The sequence below is a fragment of the Taurulus bubalis genome, assembly GCF_910589615.1.
Source record: "Taurulus bubalis genome assembly, chromosome: 9".
Lineage (NCBI taxonomy): Eukaryota > Metazoa > Chordata > Actinopteri > Perciformes > Cottidae > Taurulus > Taurulus bubalis.
This window is the reverse complement of record NC_136597.1, coordinates 5,810,688-5,828,393: the sequence shown is the minus strand read 5'-3', so window position 1 is coordinate 5,828,393 and position 17,706 is coordinate 5,810,688. Positions and strand designations below refer to the sequence as shown.

General features: G+C 39.2%; 1 protein-coding gene across 1 annotated transcript; it reads left to right on the top strand.

Annotated features, from left to right (window-relative positions):
- The first annotated feature begins 6,228 nt into the window (after positions 1 to 6,228).
- Positions 6,229 to 16,779, top strand: LOC306741911 (myosin heavy chain, fast skeletal muscle-like). The gene is made up of 39 exons (XM_079224247.1): positions 6,229 to 6,449; positions 6,525 to 6,668; positions 6,762 to 6,918; positions 7,012 to 7,039; positions 7,128 to 7,224; positions 7,316 to 7,408; positions 7,496 to 7,559; positions 7,641 to 7,739; positions 7,831 to 7,934; positions 8,053 to 8,191; positions 8,286 to 8,404; positions 8,879 to 9,028; positions 9,128 to 9,298; positions 9,389 to 9,689; positions 9,815 to 9,885; positions 9,984 to 10,071; positions 10,198 to 10,315; positions 10,390 to 10,513; positions 10,877 to 11,013; positions 11,097 to 11,352; positions 11,435 to 11,677; positions 11,762 to 11,938; positions 12,020 to 12,165; positions 12,250 to 12,340; positions 12,436 to 12,825; positions 12,933 to 13,059; positions 13,149 to 13,267; positions 13,355 to 13,551; positions 13,836 to 14,019; positions 14,128 to 14,293; positions 14,407 to 14,531; positions 14,641 to 14,949; positions 15,042 to 15,245; positions 15,357 to 15,482; positions 15,574 to 15,744; positions 15,833 to 15,937; positions 16,037 to 16,132; positions 16,346 to 16,477; positions 16,689 to 16,779. The coding sequence occupies exons 1-39, from the start codon at positions 6,243 to 6,245 to the stop codon at positions 16,707 to 16,709; spliced, it is 5,796 nt and encodes a 1,931-aa protein (XP_079080373.1). The 5' UTR covers positions 6,229 to 6,242; the 3' UTR covers positions 16,710 to 16,779.
- Positions 16,780 to 17,706: the final 927 nt, after the last annotated feature.

The following is a 17,706-nucleotide window of genomic DNA, read 5'->3' as shown; positions in this document are numbered from 1 at the left end:
TGTACCACAGTAGTCCAAATATACAGTACTGTTGTACAACATATAAAATATGTTATAATTCATTTTAAATGCTGATATTCATTATTTACCATTTTACTGACAAAAATGTAAGTTAGGTATGCACAACGAATATTAACTAACTCTACACATGATGAAAGTAAAACTCAATTACAGTAACTAAGCATACAGGTGGAATTATTAATAATAATGCATTTCATTATTATCGCACTCTTCCTTCAAAAGAATCTCAGAGTGCCACACATATAGTAAAAACAAATAAAACCGATTAAAACATAGTTAAAGCAACCCATAAAAAAAACTCAAGGTAAAAAATGCCTTCCTGAATAAAAAGGTTTTTAGGCCAGTCTTAAAATAGTTCAGTGTCTGAGTTGCCCTTAGGTGGTCAGGGAGACCGTTCCACAAGCGTGGCGTTGCCGATCAAAAGGCCCGGTCGCCCATGGTGCGGAGCTTGGTGTCGGGGACCCGAAAGAGCGAGCGGCCTGTGGATCTGAGGGTGCGGGTGGAGGTTATGGGAGTTAACACACATAAGTAACCCCCCCCACTTTGAGTCGAGTCAGTCAACAGGTGCCAGAAATTGATTATCTAAGGCAGTGGTTCTCGACGGGTCTGGGTTCGGGACCCACCATCACCCCTAAATGCCAAATTGAGGAAAATGTTGAACTTCTCAAATTGATTCAATAAAAAGATGGTGCAGTTTGAATCTAAGATAGTACAGAATATCACAGAATGCAGGAAAAAAACTAGTTAGAAATATTCCCTTTTATAGTCGATTAAAAACCCCAAAGTCCATCTTAAGGTAATACAACACACTTAACAATTCAGTAACTTCAGCCTTTGTTAATAGACTCAGCAGTGCTTTCATGCACAAACATGAAATACAAAAGTCCAACTACTGAGAAGCAGTTTCAAAAAGACTAAAATGATGTAACTTTAGCTGAGAATACTCACTCACTGAATCTATGACAACAATGCTGCACTATGGAAAACATTCCGTGTCCTGAGGAGCAGCTTTTATCTACAAACTCAAAATGAATTAATAAAAAAAGATTCAAGTATACAACATTAACTTTTCTTCTGATTACCTTATCAGTGGGTAAATACTGAAAAACATGAAGCAGCACTCACTTCAACCTGAGGTGCAACACTGACATGGACCTGAGTATGGAGGAATTCATACTGGGAGAACTGGGTATGTTTGCTCCTGGCAAGAGTTTCAAAGTCTGGAGTTAAACTGCGTTCACAGCAGAAGTGTTGCGAGTAGATTACCTGCAGTCAGTGCACAGACGCGTATGGATGCGAGTAACGCGCATTTCAGTCACGTTGTACATTAATAAACAAAAGGAGTTTGTTTACAAAGACATTTAACACACACAAAAATTTAAATATTAAAACATGCAAATTTACAAAAAATTATGATAAAAAATGGTTTGGTAGTTAGCTCGATGACTATAATTTTCACCACATCATTTCCCCTGAAGAGTAAATTTGGGTAACACTTAAAAACTACACACTATTTAGCATTAGTAAAGCATGAGTAAACACTCACGGTCTACTTACAACTGAGGCGACGCGTGCCTGTCTCAGGACCTCTAGTTCAGTGGTTCTCAACCTTTTTTCAGTGAAGTACCCCCTGTGAAATAATTTTTCAGCCAAGTACCCCGTAACCAGTGAAAAATCATTTTTGGGTTGAAAAAAAGATGTAATACAGAGCGCTGTGCCATCAGTGTCTGATTTAACAGAATATATACAATTATCTTTTTTTTTGTAAATATGTTTTATTGATTTTCACAGTTTTTATCCCACCAGGGAAGAGGATTCACACATGTCTGAGGGCAAATACAGATTGAAATTTGAAACCTCCTCATTCCCGACCCTACCCACCCGACCTGCTTGGCTGCTCACTGTTGCTATGGGACGGATAGGGGATCCACATTAGTCTTTGTCGAGAGGTTCTTGTAAGGAGTTGTAGCAGTCTAAAAAAGGTCTCCATACTTTACCAAAGGTTTGGGAGGAAGCTGTGAATTTTTTCAAGTGTCAAGAAATACATGACATCTTTGACCCAGTGGGAGAACAATGGGGGGAACACGTTGCTTCCATCTCAGAAGGATTAAACGTCGAGCAAGGAGTGTTGTGAAGGCTACGACCACATTGGCTTCATTTGGTAAACGGGTACAGTGTTAAGCCAAAGAGTGCGCAAATTGAGTCTGGGTCAAATTGAGTTGCAAACATCTCACTATAAGCTTTAAAAATACTTATGCAAAAGGTGGAGAGTTTCGGGCATAGCCAAAACATGTGTAACAGGTCTGCTGGCTGGCCTTTACATCGAGGACAAAACGGATCAGAGTTAGGGTACATTTTTGACAATCTAGCATTAGTGTAATGAGCCCTGTGGACCACTTTTACCTGTATTAAGTTGTTCTTAGCGGATGTAGATGATGTATATATCAAGTCTAAAATAGAGTCCCATTGGTCATTTGTTATAACCACTCCATGATCTGAAGGAGTGTGGGTTGATATCGTTAATGAGCTTGTAAGTTTGGGATATCAATCCTCTTTACTGTTCGGGTCCAGTTCTAGGAGGCTGTCAACATGAGATTTCATGGGCTTGTTCGGAAATGAGTCAAAGGTTTTTCGTACAAAGCTCCTGAACTGCAAGTAGCGGAAAAAAATGTTCTTTGGTAGATCATAGATTTGTGATAATTGGGAGATAAACATGTCTTTTATGTATAAATTATGGATTGACCTGATCCCTTTATCAAACCATAGAGTAAATATTTTATCTGTACAGGAGGGAATAAACATATGTTTACATTTGATGGGGGAGCAGGTGGAGGCTCCTTGTTGCCCAACATGTCTCCTAAACTGAGCCCATATTCTTATTGTGTGATTTACTATTATGTTTGTACTCAAGCTATTGCTAAGAAGAGGCAGGGCTGCACAGACCACTGAGCCGAGGTGGTGCCGGCAGGAGGAGAATTCTATTTGTACCCAGTCCGCCTTTCCTACAATTGGCCTGTCTTCAAATCAGTGAAGTAGCTTCTGGATATTGCATGCCCAATAGTAAAAGAGAAAATTGGGTAAAGCTAAGCCTTCTGCACGCTTTGGTCTTTGGAATTGAGTCTTGCTGATCCGAATAGGTTTGGTCCCCCATATGAAAGAAATTATATTTTTATCAGGATTAAAAAAAGATGTTTTAATCAGGATAGGAATATTTTGAAAGAGATATAAAAATGTGGGTAACACTATAATTTTAACTAGGTTTACACGACCCACTAGGGTTTGCATTTATTCAAAAGGATAATATCGTTTTAAAAGTAGAATGAAAGGAGCGTGTGACCTCAAGTACTTAATGCCATTCCGGGCCACCTTAAAGGGGAAAAGGCTGGAAGGGAGTGCCTCTGCTTTAGAGTTTAGTGGGAAAAGTTAACTTTTTTGCTAATTTAGCTTATATCCTGATATTTTCCCAAACTGATTCAGGATATCTAGAATATAGGGGAGAGATAGAGATGGGTTGGAGACATACAGCAGAAAATCATCTGTGTACAGAGAAACTTTCAGTTCTAAATCACCTCGAGGTACACCCTTTAAGTCTTTACAGTCACAGAGCCACTGCTAGAGGCTCAATGGCTAGCGCGAACAAGAGAGGAGAAAGAGGACACCCTTGTCTTGTTCCCAGTCCAAGTCGGAAGTAGTTAGACTGAGTATTATTAGAAATTACAGTTGTTAGGGGAAAGGAATAAAGTAATCTAATCCCGGCAATGAATTCCTCAGAGAAGCCAATTTTATATACAATTATCTTAATGAACTTACACTTATATGTTATTGAATATTTATTAAATAACTATTTTTAAAGGATTTTTGAATGGATGCTAATCTCACGTACCCCCTGGAGTCCCTTCACATACCCCCAGGGGTACACGTACCCTCATTTGAGAACCACTGCTCTAGTTAGTGACGAGCTTGCTAGTTGGCTAGCTAGCAAACAAGTCACAGCTAGCTAGCTGTAATCAATAATATATATTTGCCAGCGAACTATGAAACATACTCACCACTCGTGCCACTGACGGGTATCGCCCCCATCACCATCATATTAATGTTCTTTATCACGTTGTGTCTATTTCCCTTTTCTGCTGAGAAGATAACTGAGACTTGTGTTAGCTTTGAGGCACTACTGGCCTTTCAATGTGATTTATTAATGCTTTGTAAAGCATAGATAGTTCTCACTTTAGATAGTAACGACCTGAATATATCATGAATTGCAGTATTAAAACATGTTTAATAAGCACATGTTAACCATTAGTGCATCATCTATAAAATTGTATATTACTTAATTTACAAATGGGGAATCCATCATTTATAAAGTAGGAAAACCCAATCATGAAACGCATAATAGTGAGCTTATTAATCAGGAATAAAACATTTATAACTGTGTTTATGAATTGCATACTAATGAGTGTTCATGTTGGAACAATGCTTTATAAATGATGAATTCAGTGTTTACTCATGCTTTACTAATGCTAAATAGTGTGAGGTTATTATAAATTGTTAGCCAAATTTGAATTGAAAAAAAATAACTATACTTTACACACAAAAATCTGATTCTCAAAATAATGATTGCTCCCAATATCAAAAATGTTTTGGGTTATCCTGACTTTACAGCCCTGTGTCACTCCCCTCCCCCACATTACACTCACCACCTGTACGCTAGAACAGTCCTATTTAAACATTTAAGTCTCACTCATTTCCTTAGGACAATGACAGCTGACAATGACAGTCAGTCAACTTGGCAGCTGCAATGGATTCCAATGAGTAAAAGAAAAGAAACATGTCTAAATATATCAAAAATATTCACAGGTCTCAATGTCTCAAAGCATTCCTGCAGCATATTGTTTATACTAATTGTTTCACACCAGTTACTACTATATACTTTCATTTACTACTTTGAGCACAACTATTTCAGTAAAACAAATCACTGGTTGGCCCAGTGTTATGAAAAAAATGAAGTTGTATAATGGGTTACCATCACTCTGTATGGTAGAGATAAAACATAATGGAAAGTGTTGCTCATGTTTGCACATATAATGGTTGCTGTCCTATTTTTGTTCCCCATCTTCATCATCTCTCTAAGTTTAGAATGCAATAAATCCTTATCTACTACACAATAAAGACCATCCCGTCTCTTGGGTTTTGGCAGATGGGAAATGATAATTCGGGATAAATATGGAAACATCTCAGGAACACCACTAACTTTTATCCTAGAGCTCCTCCGTATAATGTTCTTAAAAAAAATGTTGCAGAATACGCTTCTTAAGTAGGAGGATTATAGTGATGGGCTTGCTTCAACACAGATTTTAAAAAATGATGAACGTGTCCTTGCTATGTTGCAACCAAAATAGTAACACTTTGAAGTTCAAGAATTTTACACTCGAAGCCTATAAAGATCTTCAAGGTTATAGTTAAACACACAAAGCACAAATGAAATGTGAAACAAAATCTCAATGTGGATGTAAATGTAATGTAAAACAACTGCTCCATCTGTACCCATCTCATTTCTTTTATTGATTAATATGATATGTATTACTGACCTTGCTGGCTGGAATCTAAAACACGAGCCATTATGTCCTTGAATCGATGCCTGTTGGACACTCCACATTTGGCATATGCCCATATTTAAAAATATTGCTGCGTCAGCAAGCCGGGTTCAATAAAAGCAGCCCAACAGCACAGAGCAGAGTGTGGTAGAAGACCCTGGAGACTTCAGCTTGTGGTAAGCATATGTTTTCCCTGTTTTAAGAATGTATTCATTATTTGAGAAAAAGTTTTAGTTGAATGAATCTTTTCAAATCTGCATTAATAACTGGAAATATATATGTTGCCAACAGGATTGTGGAATATATCAACAATTTCAAATAGATTGGGTCAGGTATGAACATCTTTACACTATACTAATTTGTATGTATTATATGTGAAACATATCATTCAGTTGCAAGGTAATCCAAGGTTGTCAAAAATGCAAGGTAATGTTAATCTAATCACAATCAACTCTATCTGTCTATAAAATGATTTCTAATGAGCAACGGTGAAATCAATTTGAAAGGAATTAGTTGATCCTTTAATTGAACTTGTTAATTGTGTGGTGTTCACTCAAATGACTTGAAGACATTTCTTTTTAAAACTAGGAATATGATTACTGTTATTTTTTATTAGAGTAAACTGCTACCATGAGTACGGACGCGGAGATGGCCGTGTATGGCAAAGCTGCAATTTACCTCCGGAAGCCAGAGAAGGAGAGGGTTGCGGCTCAAAGCGCAGCATTTGATGCCAAGAGTGCCTGCTACGTGGCCGATAGCAAGGAGCTGTACTTGAAGGCAACAATCCTCAAGAAAGATGCTGGCAAAGTCACCGTCGTAGTCCTGGATACAAAGGAGGTTGGTATCATAAAGTCAGAGTCAACAGTCAATTCAGTATGATCAGTTCTTATTGTGACAAATGTTCTGTTTCAGGAGAAGACAGTTAAAGAAAGTGACGTCCATCCAATGAATCCTCCCAAGTATGACAAGATTGAGGACATGGCCATGATGACCCATCTCAATGAAGCCTCTGTGCTGTATAACCTCAAAGAGCGTTATGCAGCATGGATGATCTACGTAAGACAATCTAAGGAGAACCATAAGTATTGAAAATGCCTTTATTTGTAGGAATCATGATGTTAACTGTTGAATCTTTTTGATAACTTTCAGACCTACTCTGGATTGTTCTGTGCCACCGTGAACCCATACAAGTGGCTCCCAGTGTATGACACTGAATGTGTAACTGCCTATAGAGGCAAGAAGCGTATGGAGGCTCCACCCCACATCTTCTCTGTCTCTGACAACGCTTATCAGTTTATGGCAACTGGTAAGTCACAAGCATAACAATGTAGAATATATCACTATATGAGGTTTATGTTGCAGTGAAACATAGTTCATTATTTTGTTTCTTGTTTAACAGATAGGGAAAACCAGTCCGTCTTGATCACGTAAGTTTAGTACATTTGCAATTGTTGACTTTATTGAGGATAGTCAAATATCTTGATCAAATTCTTATAAGTCTGTGTCTATACCTAGTGGAGAATCTGGTGCTGGAAAGACTGTGAACACCAAGCGTGTCATCCAGTACTTTGCAACAATCTCAGTTGGTGGACCGAAGAGGGACACATCAAAGGTATGTTGCGGATGATTACAATTCGTGGTTCTTTGCCAATGGAACATTTTCCAAAGTAATTTTTTAATATCACTTCTAATAATGGATATAGGGGTCACTGGAGGATCAGATTATTGCAGCCAATCCCCTGCTGGAGGCCTATGGTAACGCCAAAACTATTAGGAATGACAACTCTTCTCGTTTTGTAAGTATGAAACACTTTCTACACATGTGAGAAGCCTTACTGATTGTCCATGTAGAGGCACATTAAACATATCTTTGTTCCAAACAGGGTAAATTCATCAGAATCCACTTTGGCTCAACTGGCAAACTGGCTAGTGCTGATATTGAAACATGTAAGTAATAATACTCCTAGTACATACAAATGAATAGATTTGAGAATTGGCCTATGTGTGACTTATGGACAATATTTGTAGATCTGCTGGAGAAGTCTAGAGTGACATTCCAGCTTAAGCAGGAAAGAGGCTACCATATCTTCTACCAGATGATGACAGCCCACATACCTGAGCTGCTGGGTAAATGATTGAGCTGTTGCAACATTTCACCTACTTACAGTTTTCATATAAGACAAAAGTATTGATGTTTTCAACCTTTTTTGATCACCAGATTTGGCACTCATCACAACCAACCCTTATGACTTCGCCATGTGCAGCATGGGTCAGATCACTGTGGCCAGTATTGATGACAAAGTTGAGCTGGAAGCCACTGATGTGAGTGAACTTCACTTAAAAAAATTGAAATATATATTCCGCAATGCATGCAAAACTAAGTGCATTTTCTAAAGTGATTATGTTTTGTGTGGACACATCTTTTCTCTTTCCATCTCAGAATGCTATTGATATCCTGGGCTTCACCAATGAAGAAAAAATGAGCATCTACAAGATGACAGGCGCAGTGCTCCACCATGGTAACATGAAGTTCAAGCAAAAGCAGCGTGAGGAGCAGGCTGAGCCTGATGGCACAGAGGGTGAGTAGCATGGGAACAGTATTAAGATAAATACAGTTCTTGATCACACTGTTTTCTGTTCATGTCATGATAAAAATCACTGAACTATTTTCAGATGCTGACAAGGTTGCTTACTTGCTGGGTCTGAACTCCGCTGACATGCTGAAAGCTCTGTGCTACCCTAGAGTGAAGGTCGGAAATGAATATGTCACCAAGGGACAGACTGTACCTCAGGTAAACATGAATTATCAATATCCAATGTCTTACTGTTTGTAAACAGATTCATTGTATTAGTTCTACTAAAATAATGTGGTACAGGGATCACTAGATTAAATAAAAGCCATGTAAGTGTTTAATGTTACTACTTTCAAAGAGTTTCATCTATTGAATGCTGAATCTAAAATAAGTCAAGCACCATGTTGTGCTTGACTTATTCTACTTATTCATCTCGCCCCATTAAAAGGGCTTTTCCTGTAACGATGTGAGGGTCCTTACAATAGATGTTGTATGTGTACAAATTGTAAAGCCCTCTGGGGCAAATTTGTGATTTTGGGCTACACAAATGTAATTGAAGTGAATTGAATTTTAGATTCTTAGATTTGAATTTGGGATAAAAAATTTAAAAAAAGTCTTATTACTTTAAAAACAACAATGATCTAATATTTTTTTAAAGTTAACTAATCAAATCACATCGTTATTTGTATACAGGTTTATAACTCTGTGCCCGCCCTGGCCAAGTCTATCTATGAGAAGATGTTCTTGTGGATGGTCATCCGTATCAACCAGATGTTGGACACTAAACAGGCGAGGCAGTTCTACATTGGTGTCCTGGACATCGCTGGATTTGAAATCTTTGACGTAAGCTTATATTCCCACAATTCAATAGCCAATACCTTTATTGACAGAATTATTGTTGGCAACGTAAAGAGGTTCTAATGATTATATGTGTCCTTGCAGTTCAACACATTGGAGCAGCTGTGCATCAACTTCACCAATGAGAAACTGCAACAGTTCTTCAATCACACCATGTTTGTCCTGGAACAAGAGGAGTACAAGAAGGAGGGTATTATCTGGGAGTTCATTGACTTTGGCATGGACTTGGCTGCCTGCATCGAGCTGATTGAAAAGGTAATCATTTAATTTTGTGACTCTATATAATTTTCCTTAATTTGACTTAATGTATCACTTAATTACATATTTCTTCCCACTTTCTTCAAGCCCATGGGCATCTTCTCCATCCTTGAAGAGGAGTGCATGTTCCCCAAGGCCACAGATGTATCTTTCAAGAACAAGCTGTATGACCAGCATCTTGGCAAAAACCAAGCATTTGAGAAGCCAAAGCCTGCCAAAAACAAGGCTGAGGCCCACTTCTCCATGGTGCACTATGCTGGTACCGTGGACTACAATGTCACTGGCTGGCTGGACAAGAACAAGGATCCACTGAATGAGTCTGTCATTCAGCTTTACCAGAAATCCAACGTGAAACTGCTGCCTGTTCTGTACCCACCTGTAGTTGAAGGTATGATAGTAGCTGCAGTAAACTAAAACACATTTTAAGTTAGATACATTTTTAACTATAGCATCTGTTCATGTAAATTTAATGTGAAGTTCAAAGAAATCATATCTGCTTAAAATGATCAACAGAGGTTGGTGGCAGCAAGAAGGGAGGCAAGAAGAAGGGTGGTTCTATGCAGACGGTGTCTTCACAGTTTAGGGTAAGGCTTAACATTGCAAATGTATCTTATATGAATCAGTTTGTACTCAAATTTACAATTACAACATTTCTTGATATGACACCACTTTGGATCTACAGGAGAACTTGGGCAAGCTGATGACTAACTTGAGGAGCACTCATCCTCACTTTGTGCGTTGCCTGATTCCCAATGAGTCAAAGACTCCAGGTACATAGAGAACATAATCTCAATCGAGTTTTCGAGGAGTGGTTTGCTTTCATTGGTATGGTTTGCATACATCTAGATACTAACTATTTATTCAATTAAGTTATTAAAACGTCTATTTTTTTGCAGGATTGATGGAGAACTTCCTGGTCATCCACCAGCTCAGGTGTAATGGTGTGCTGGAGGGTATCAGAATCTGCAGGAAAGGTTTCCCCAGCAGAATTCTCTATGCTGACTTCAAGCAGAGGTATCAATGGACATTTTGTGTGTACTATTAAAATGAAAAGGTAAAAAAAATGACCATTAACTCTCTTTTGAAAGGTACAAGGTACTGAATGCCAGTGTCATCCCTGAGGGCCAGTTCATGGACAACAAGAAGGCTTCAGAGAAGCTGCTTGGGTCAATTGATGTTAATCATGATGAGTACAAATTTGGGCACACCAAGGTAAGCACTTTGCTTTTGTTCAGTCCAGTACGAAGCATGATTGTTATTTGCATCTTTTTGTTTGTCAGTCCACGGCTAATCTTGCATTCTGCTGGACCCATCAGCCGAATGTTTTTTTAATGATAATTTATTACTGTATGCTTAAGTATCTGTCATGGTTACAGTGGTTACTCCTCAATACTATTAACCTGCCGGTGGGGGCCAAAAGTAATCAACAACTGCCTCAGTTGGGATTCTTCCATCAAACTTTACAGCAACGATCATTTACAAAAAGGGCGAGAGACTAAAGGCGTCCTTTTGTCCCGGAACAAGTATCCACCTTCTCAGTTCATCCTACCTGTAACTTATTTTTTGTTTGTTCAGGTGTTCTTCAAGGCCGGTCTGCTGGGTACCCTTGAGGAGATGAGAGATGAAAAACTGGCATCACTGGTCACAATGACTCAAGCTTTGTGCCGTGGTTACCTCATGAGAACGGAGTTTTTGAAGATGACTCAGAGGAGGCATGAAGAAAACAGCTAATTCTGAATTATGGTATGAAAATACAGAACAAACATGGTCCCTAACAGATACTTCTTGCATGCAGGGATGCCGTCTATACAGTCCAGTACAATGTCCGCTCATTCATGAATGTGAAGCATTGGCCATGGATGAAGGTGTACTACAAGATCAAGCCTCTGCTGAAGACTGCTGAAACTGAGAAGGAGCTGGCAAACATGAAGGAGAACTATGATAAGATGAAAACTGACTTGGCTACTGCCCTGGCAAAGAAGAAGGAACTGGAGGAGAAGATGGTGTCCTTCCTGCAGGAGAAGAATGATCTGCAGCTGCAAGTAGCATCTGTGAGTTCACATCTAAAGACAGTTGTTTTTTCTTGTTGTTAATTGTCGGTGTGTTAACATCTATTTACATTCAATGGACTAGGAATCAGAAAATCTGTCAGATGCTGAGGAGAGATGTGAGGGGCTTATTAAGAGCAAGATTCAGATGGAGGCCAAACTCAAAGAGACAACTGAGAGACTGGAGGATGAAGAGGAAATCAATGCTGAGCTCACTGCCAAAAAGAGAAAGCTGGAGGATGAATGCTCTGAGCTCAAGAAGGATATTGATGACCTGGAGCTTACCTTGGCCAAAGTGGAGAAGGAGAAACATGCCACAGAGAACAAGGTTTGTAAATGATAAGCTGTCCAGAAAATTAAGCAAAATGATAATGATGAGCGCTTATTGATGACATCTTTTTTGCACATTTAGGTCAAGAATCTGACCGAGGAGATGGCATCTCAGGATGAGAGCATTGCTAAATTGACCAAGGAAAAGAAAGCACTTCAGGAGGCTCATCAGCAGACTCTTGATGACCTGCAGGCTGAGGAAGACAAAGTCAACACTCTGACCAAGTCTAAGACCAAGCTTGAGCAGCAAGTGGATGATGTAAGTGTACCAAGACACTTGGATGGGAAAAGCAAGATTGTTCTTGAACGCGATGATTAAAAACATATTTTATTTCTTCAGCTTGAAGGTTCTCTGGAGCAAGAAAAGAAGCTGCGCATGGACCTTGAGAGAGCCAAGAGAAAGCTTGAGGGTGATCTGAAACTGGCCCAGGAATCCATTATGGATCTTGAGAATGACAAGCAGCAGTCTGATGAGAAAATTAAAAAGTAAAGTTCATTTGAACAACAACCTTTCTTTTGAAAATGTTGGTCAACTGCATGAACTATATGTACTTTATCTATAACTTACAGGAAGGAATTTGAATGCAGTCAGCTCCTCAGCAAGGTTGAAGATGAGCAGTCAATGGGTGCTCAGCTTCAGAAGAAGATCAAGGAGCTTCAGGTGACATATTGTGATACAAAACATGACTGCACCCATTTCCTATTGTGTATCCAAAGTGAAAGTTTACTGAAAGAAATTACACCTACATTCAACAGGCCCGCATTGAGGAACTGGAGGAAGAGATTGAGGCTGAGCGTGCTGCTCGTGCCAAGGTGGAGAAGCAGAGAGCTGACCTCTCCAGGGAACTTGAGGAGATCAGTGAGAGGCTTGAGGAGGCTGGTGGTGCCACTTCTGCTCAGATTGAGATGAACAAGAAGCGTGAGGCTGAGTTCCAGAAGCTCCGTCGTGATCTTGAGGAGTCCACTCTGCAGCATGAAGCCACTGCTGCTGCTCTTCGCAAGAAGCAGGCTGACAGCGTTGCTGAGCTGGGAGAACAGATTGACAACCTCCAGCGTGTTAAGCAGAAGCTTGAGAAGGAAAAGAGTGAATACAAGATGGAGATCGATGACCTCTCCAGCAACATGGAGAATGTTGCTAAAGCAAAGGTACACATTACATTACTATTTTATTTCCCAAATGAATGTAGATAATAATGCATTTCATATTATGAATGAAATATGACCACTCATCTCATCTCTCTTTTCCTCGTTAGGGAAATCTTGAAAAGATGTGCCGTACTCTTGAGGATCAACTTAGCGAATTGAAGACCAAGAACGATGAAAATGTTCGTCAGATCAATGACACAAGTGCACAGAGAGCACGTCTCCTGACAGAAAATGGTAGCTACCAGTTATCATTGAATGATCTGTTGTGCATGTCATTGAGAAACATAACATAAACTAATGTATCATGACATCTTTCACACAAGGTGAGTTCAGCCGTCAAGTTGAGGAGAAAGAAGCCCTTGTTTCCCAGCTGACCAGAGGCAAACAGGCCTTCACACAGCAGATTGAGGAGCTGAAGAGACAGATTGAAGAGGAGGTTAAGGTAAGAAACCATTGAGTTTGTGTGTATTGGTATTATTCATTTTGGAATTTAGAAATGTTGTACATTCATGAATAATTTTTACAACAGGCCAAGAATGCTCTTGCCCATGGACTGCAATCAGCTCGCCATGACTGTGATCTGCTGAGGGAACAGTTTGAGGAGGAGCAGGAGGCCAAGGCTGAGCTGCAGCGTGGAATGTCCAAGGCAAACAGTGAGGTGGCTCAGTGGAGATCAAAGTATGAAACTGATGCTATCCAGCGCACTGAGGAGCTTGAGGAATCCAAGTGAGTGACATTCAAACAATTAAATGGTCAATTCAGAAGTCTGGTGTTTTAGGAATTCTCAACTGGCAACTGCATTCCTTGTATCAATATTTGCTTTTATTAATGCAAATATGTATATTTTACATGCAGTTAGTATCTTTTTTTGTGGAAAACATTTTAGAATACAGCACTGCTTTCATATGTTTATCCAAGTTCTCCAAAGATTTTTATTTCATACATGCAATAATATCTGAAAATGTGTCTAACTATTTGTATTTCAATGAGCGACATTTCTTTTCAAACAGGAAAAAGCTGGCCCAGCGCCTCCAGGAGGCTGAGGAACAGATTGAGGCAGTGAATTCCAAGTGTGCTTCTCTTGAGAAAACCAAACAGAGACTCCAGAGTGAGGTGGAGGACCTCATGATTGATGTGGAGAGGGCCAACGGTCTGGCTGCCAATCTTGACAAGAAGCAGAGGAACTTTGACAAGGTAGCATTGTTCACTTTGTGTGGCCAAGCCATACAAACAATGATACAGATATATATGTGTCTCTATACTGCTACATAACCAACTGACCTGTGCAATTGTGTTATTCAGGTGTTGTCAGAGTGGAAACAGAAGTATGAGGAGGGTCAGGCAGAGCTTGAGGGAGCACAGAAAGAGGCTCGTTCTCTCAGCACTGAGCTGTTCAAGATGAAGAACTCTTATGAGGAAGCTCTTGATCAACTGGAGACCATGAAGCGTGAAAACAAGAACCTGCAACGTGAGTTCTACATCATTTAAAAGTTACATTGTATTCAACATACGTTAATGTGTTAAACTAAAGTTTTTACTTTTTAAGGACTAACAATACAAAACAAATGTATCTATCTGCAGAGGAGATCTCAGATCTGACTGAACAGATTGGTGAGACTGGCAAGAACATCCATGAGCTGGAGAAGTCCAAGAAGCAGGTGGAGACAGAGAAGTGTGAGATCCAGACAGCTCTTGAAGAGGCTGAGGTACATTATTTTTTCATAAGAGATCTTCTGAAATTAAATTCTAAATCATGTGACAAACTTTAAAAGGTTTCAAGGCAGATATAAATATTTCATTCTTTGATATTGTCAGGGAACTCTGGAACATGAAGAGTCTAAGATCCTGCGTGTCCAGCTGGAGCTCAACCAGATTAAGGGTGAGGTGGACAGGAAGCTGGCAGAGAAAGATGAGGAGATGGAGCAGATCAAGAGGAACAGCCAAAGAGTGACCGACTCCATGCAGAGCACTCTGGATGCTGAGGTCAGGAGCAGGAACGATGCCCTGAGAATCAAGAAGAAGATGGAGGGAGACCTGAATGAGATGGAGGTTCAGCTGAGCCACGCCAACCGCCAGGCTGCTGAGTCCCAGAAGCAACTGAGGAATGTGCAGACACAGCTGAAGGTATGTAAGACATAGAGCTGTTCCACAGACTATGGTCAGTACAGGGACATTTTAGCATTCATGGGAACATTTTCATGATATTTTTTCACTAGGATGCACAATTGCACCTTGATGATGCTGTCAGAGCCCAGGAAGACTTCAAAGAACAAGCTGCCATGGTGGATCGCAGAAACGGTCTGATGATGGCTGAAATTGAGGAACTCAGAGCTGCTCTGGAACAGACAGAGAGAAGCCGCAAAATCGCAGAGCAAGAGCTGCTGGATGCCAGTGAGCGTGTTGGACTTCTGCACTCTCAGGTGAACAAGATCCTTTAATTTCTCCAATAATTTAAATGTCTAATGAGATTTACAACAGCGTAAATATCAGGCAAATGATGACTTACGTGAGAATATCATTTTATCTTTTAGAACACAAGCCTTCTGAACACAAAGAAGAAGCTTGAGAGTGACCTGGTCCAGGTCCAGGGTGAAGTGGATGACACTGTTCAGGAAGCAAGAAATGCAGAGGAGAAGGCCAAGAAGGCCATCACTGATGTAGGTTTGAAATTAATTTATTCTTACTTTTACTCCAATCTGTGTTTTTTTAAAGGTATTGCTAAATAACATGTTATGCTGTCTCCTCTAGGCTGCTATGATGGCTGAGGAGCTGAAGAAGGAGCAAGACACTAGCAGTCACTTGGAGAGGATGAAGAAGAACCTTGAGGTCGCTGTTAAGGACCTGCAGCACCGTCTGGATGAGGCTGAGAACCTGGCCATGAAGGGTGGCAAGAAGCAGCTCCAGAAACTTGAGTCTCGGGTAAGAAAGTCATATTATGATTTGCACAGCTGAAGAAAGACTTTGAATAAATACGGACACTTATTTATTTTCTTTTTGTTTTTTGAAGGTGCGTGAGCTGGAATCAGAGGTTGAGGGTGAACAGAGACGTGGAGCAGATGCTATTAAGGGTGTCCGCAAATATGAGAGGAGAGTAAAGGAGCTCACCTATCAGGTACAGTCACTTTTGTAGTTAAAATGTACAGGACAAAATTATCCAATATACTTACCATTAAAAATATTTTAACTTGCACATCTATATTGTCTATTACAGACTGAAGAGGACAAGAAAAATGTCGCCAGGCTGCAGGATCTGGTTGACAAGTTGCAGCTCAAGGTGAAGGCCTACAAGAGGCAGGCTGAGGAATCGGTAAGTACAAAACATTTACTCTTAACAATGCACACTTCATATTATTGCAAAATGATTACATTTACACTACCATTGGCCCTTTTTGAACATTTAAATATTTATATATATGTATGCTATCAGTCTTTTAACGATGCAAACTTCGTACTATGGCAGATTTATTTGACCTTTTGACATTTAGGACATTAAAAATCTGTTATTATCTATGGTTTTAAGGAGGAGCAAGCCAACGTCCATCTGTCCAAGTGCAGGAAGGTCCAGCATGAGCTGGAGGAGGCTGAGGAGCGTGCTGACATTGCAGAATCCCAGGTCAACAAGCTGAGAGCAAAGAGCCGTGACTCTGGCAAGGTAAATAACATAACATTCAACTTAATGAAAATTATATCAAATAAAATTCCACCTTTTTAATGTAAATCATGTAATAGTTAAGTCTTGACTGAAATAAATGTGAGATATAGCTTTAAGGTTCATAAAATTCACGAAAGACAAACTCATTCCAGAGTATGATGTATATGTAGGCGCATATGCCCTATGTATTAATTGTTTCATGTTTTTACAGGGAAAAGAGGCAGCCGAGTAAAGCACTTTGGCTGAGTTTTTTTTTTCTAATCATAAAATATGATGTGAAATAAAATAGTTTTTGATCTTGACTTGTATTGTCTGTGTTGTTTTGATCTCAATGTGTCCTCCAAGTTACTCAAATCTCAACATAAACATTTTGCATGAGCATGAATAAATAGTTGGCTTAATTCAATATAATTGCTCCTTTAGAAACCATCTTTGGAGGCCAATACTTTTGAATGAGACAATGACCTCTGGCATCCCAAAAATACCCTCACTTTTGGACCTGATCAAAACACATCTAGCTACATAATGGGAAGTGGAAGAAAGGAGTTAAACGAGTTTCAGAATGTTTAACAGAGAGCACGTTCCAACCTTTCAGAGAATAATCAACCTTCACACTAAGATCAGTGTTATTCTTTCAGATACAAAATATGAGTATCCTAATAAGTGGACACTGATACTGATTCAAGAATCTTCATTTTTAATTGATTCATATTTTTTTCTGGATTTGTAGTGTCTTTACATTTTTGATTTTTTTCTGTGCTTGTTTAGTTCTATGTTGCCTCATACTGAAATCAAACTGAAACTGAAAATGTAATAAAAATATATAAATAAAAAAAAATATATCTACATATATACACATACATACCATATATATGTACATATATATATACACACACAATATTTCAGTTATCCATGTCTTAATTATATTATGTTGTTTAAATTGTTGAATGCAATAAGATTCTGTAACTTGAAAATGAGTATAAAAAGTTAAAAGTTCAACTTAATGATTGAAATAAAGTTTGAATATTTATAATTAAAAGAACTGTTTAGCAAAAGAAAACACTAGTGTATTTTAAAAATTAGTTTGCCTTCTTTAAAATGAAGAGGGTCTTCAAGAGCCTAAAATAAACTTCTGTTGAAGTAATGATGAAGCAAAAATCAAGACCTGGCCATACCAACTGAAACCTGAAACAACATGTGTGTTATGGTCAGCTGTCTGCCTTACCACA

Excerpts from the sequence above, each read along its gene's own strand:
- LOC306741911 (XM_079224247.1), top strand. The coding sequence starts at position 6,243 with ATGAGTACGGACGCGGAGATGGCCGTGTATGGCAAAGCTGCAATTTAC. Across the intron at positions 7,935-8,052 it reads TTGAGCTGGAAGCCACTGAT|AATGCTATTGATATCCTGGG; the intron begins GTGAGTGAACTT and ends TTTCCATCTCAG. Across the intron at positions 9,029-9,127 it reads CTGGATTTGAAATCTTTGAC|TTCAACACATTGGAGCAGCT; the intron begins GTAAGCTTATAT and ends GTGTCCTTGCAG.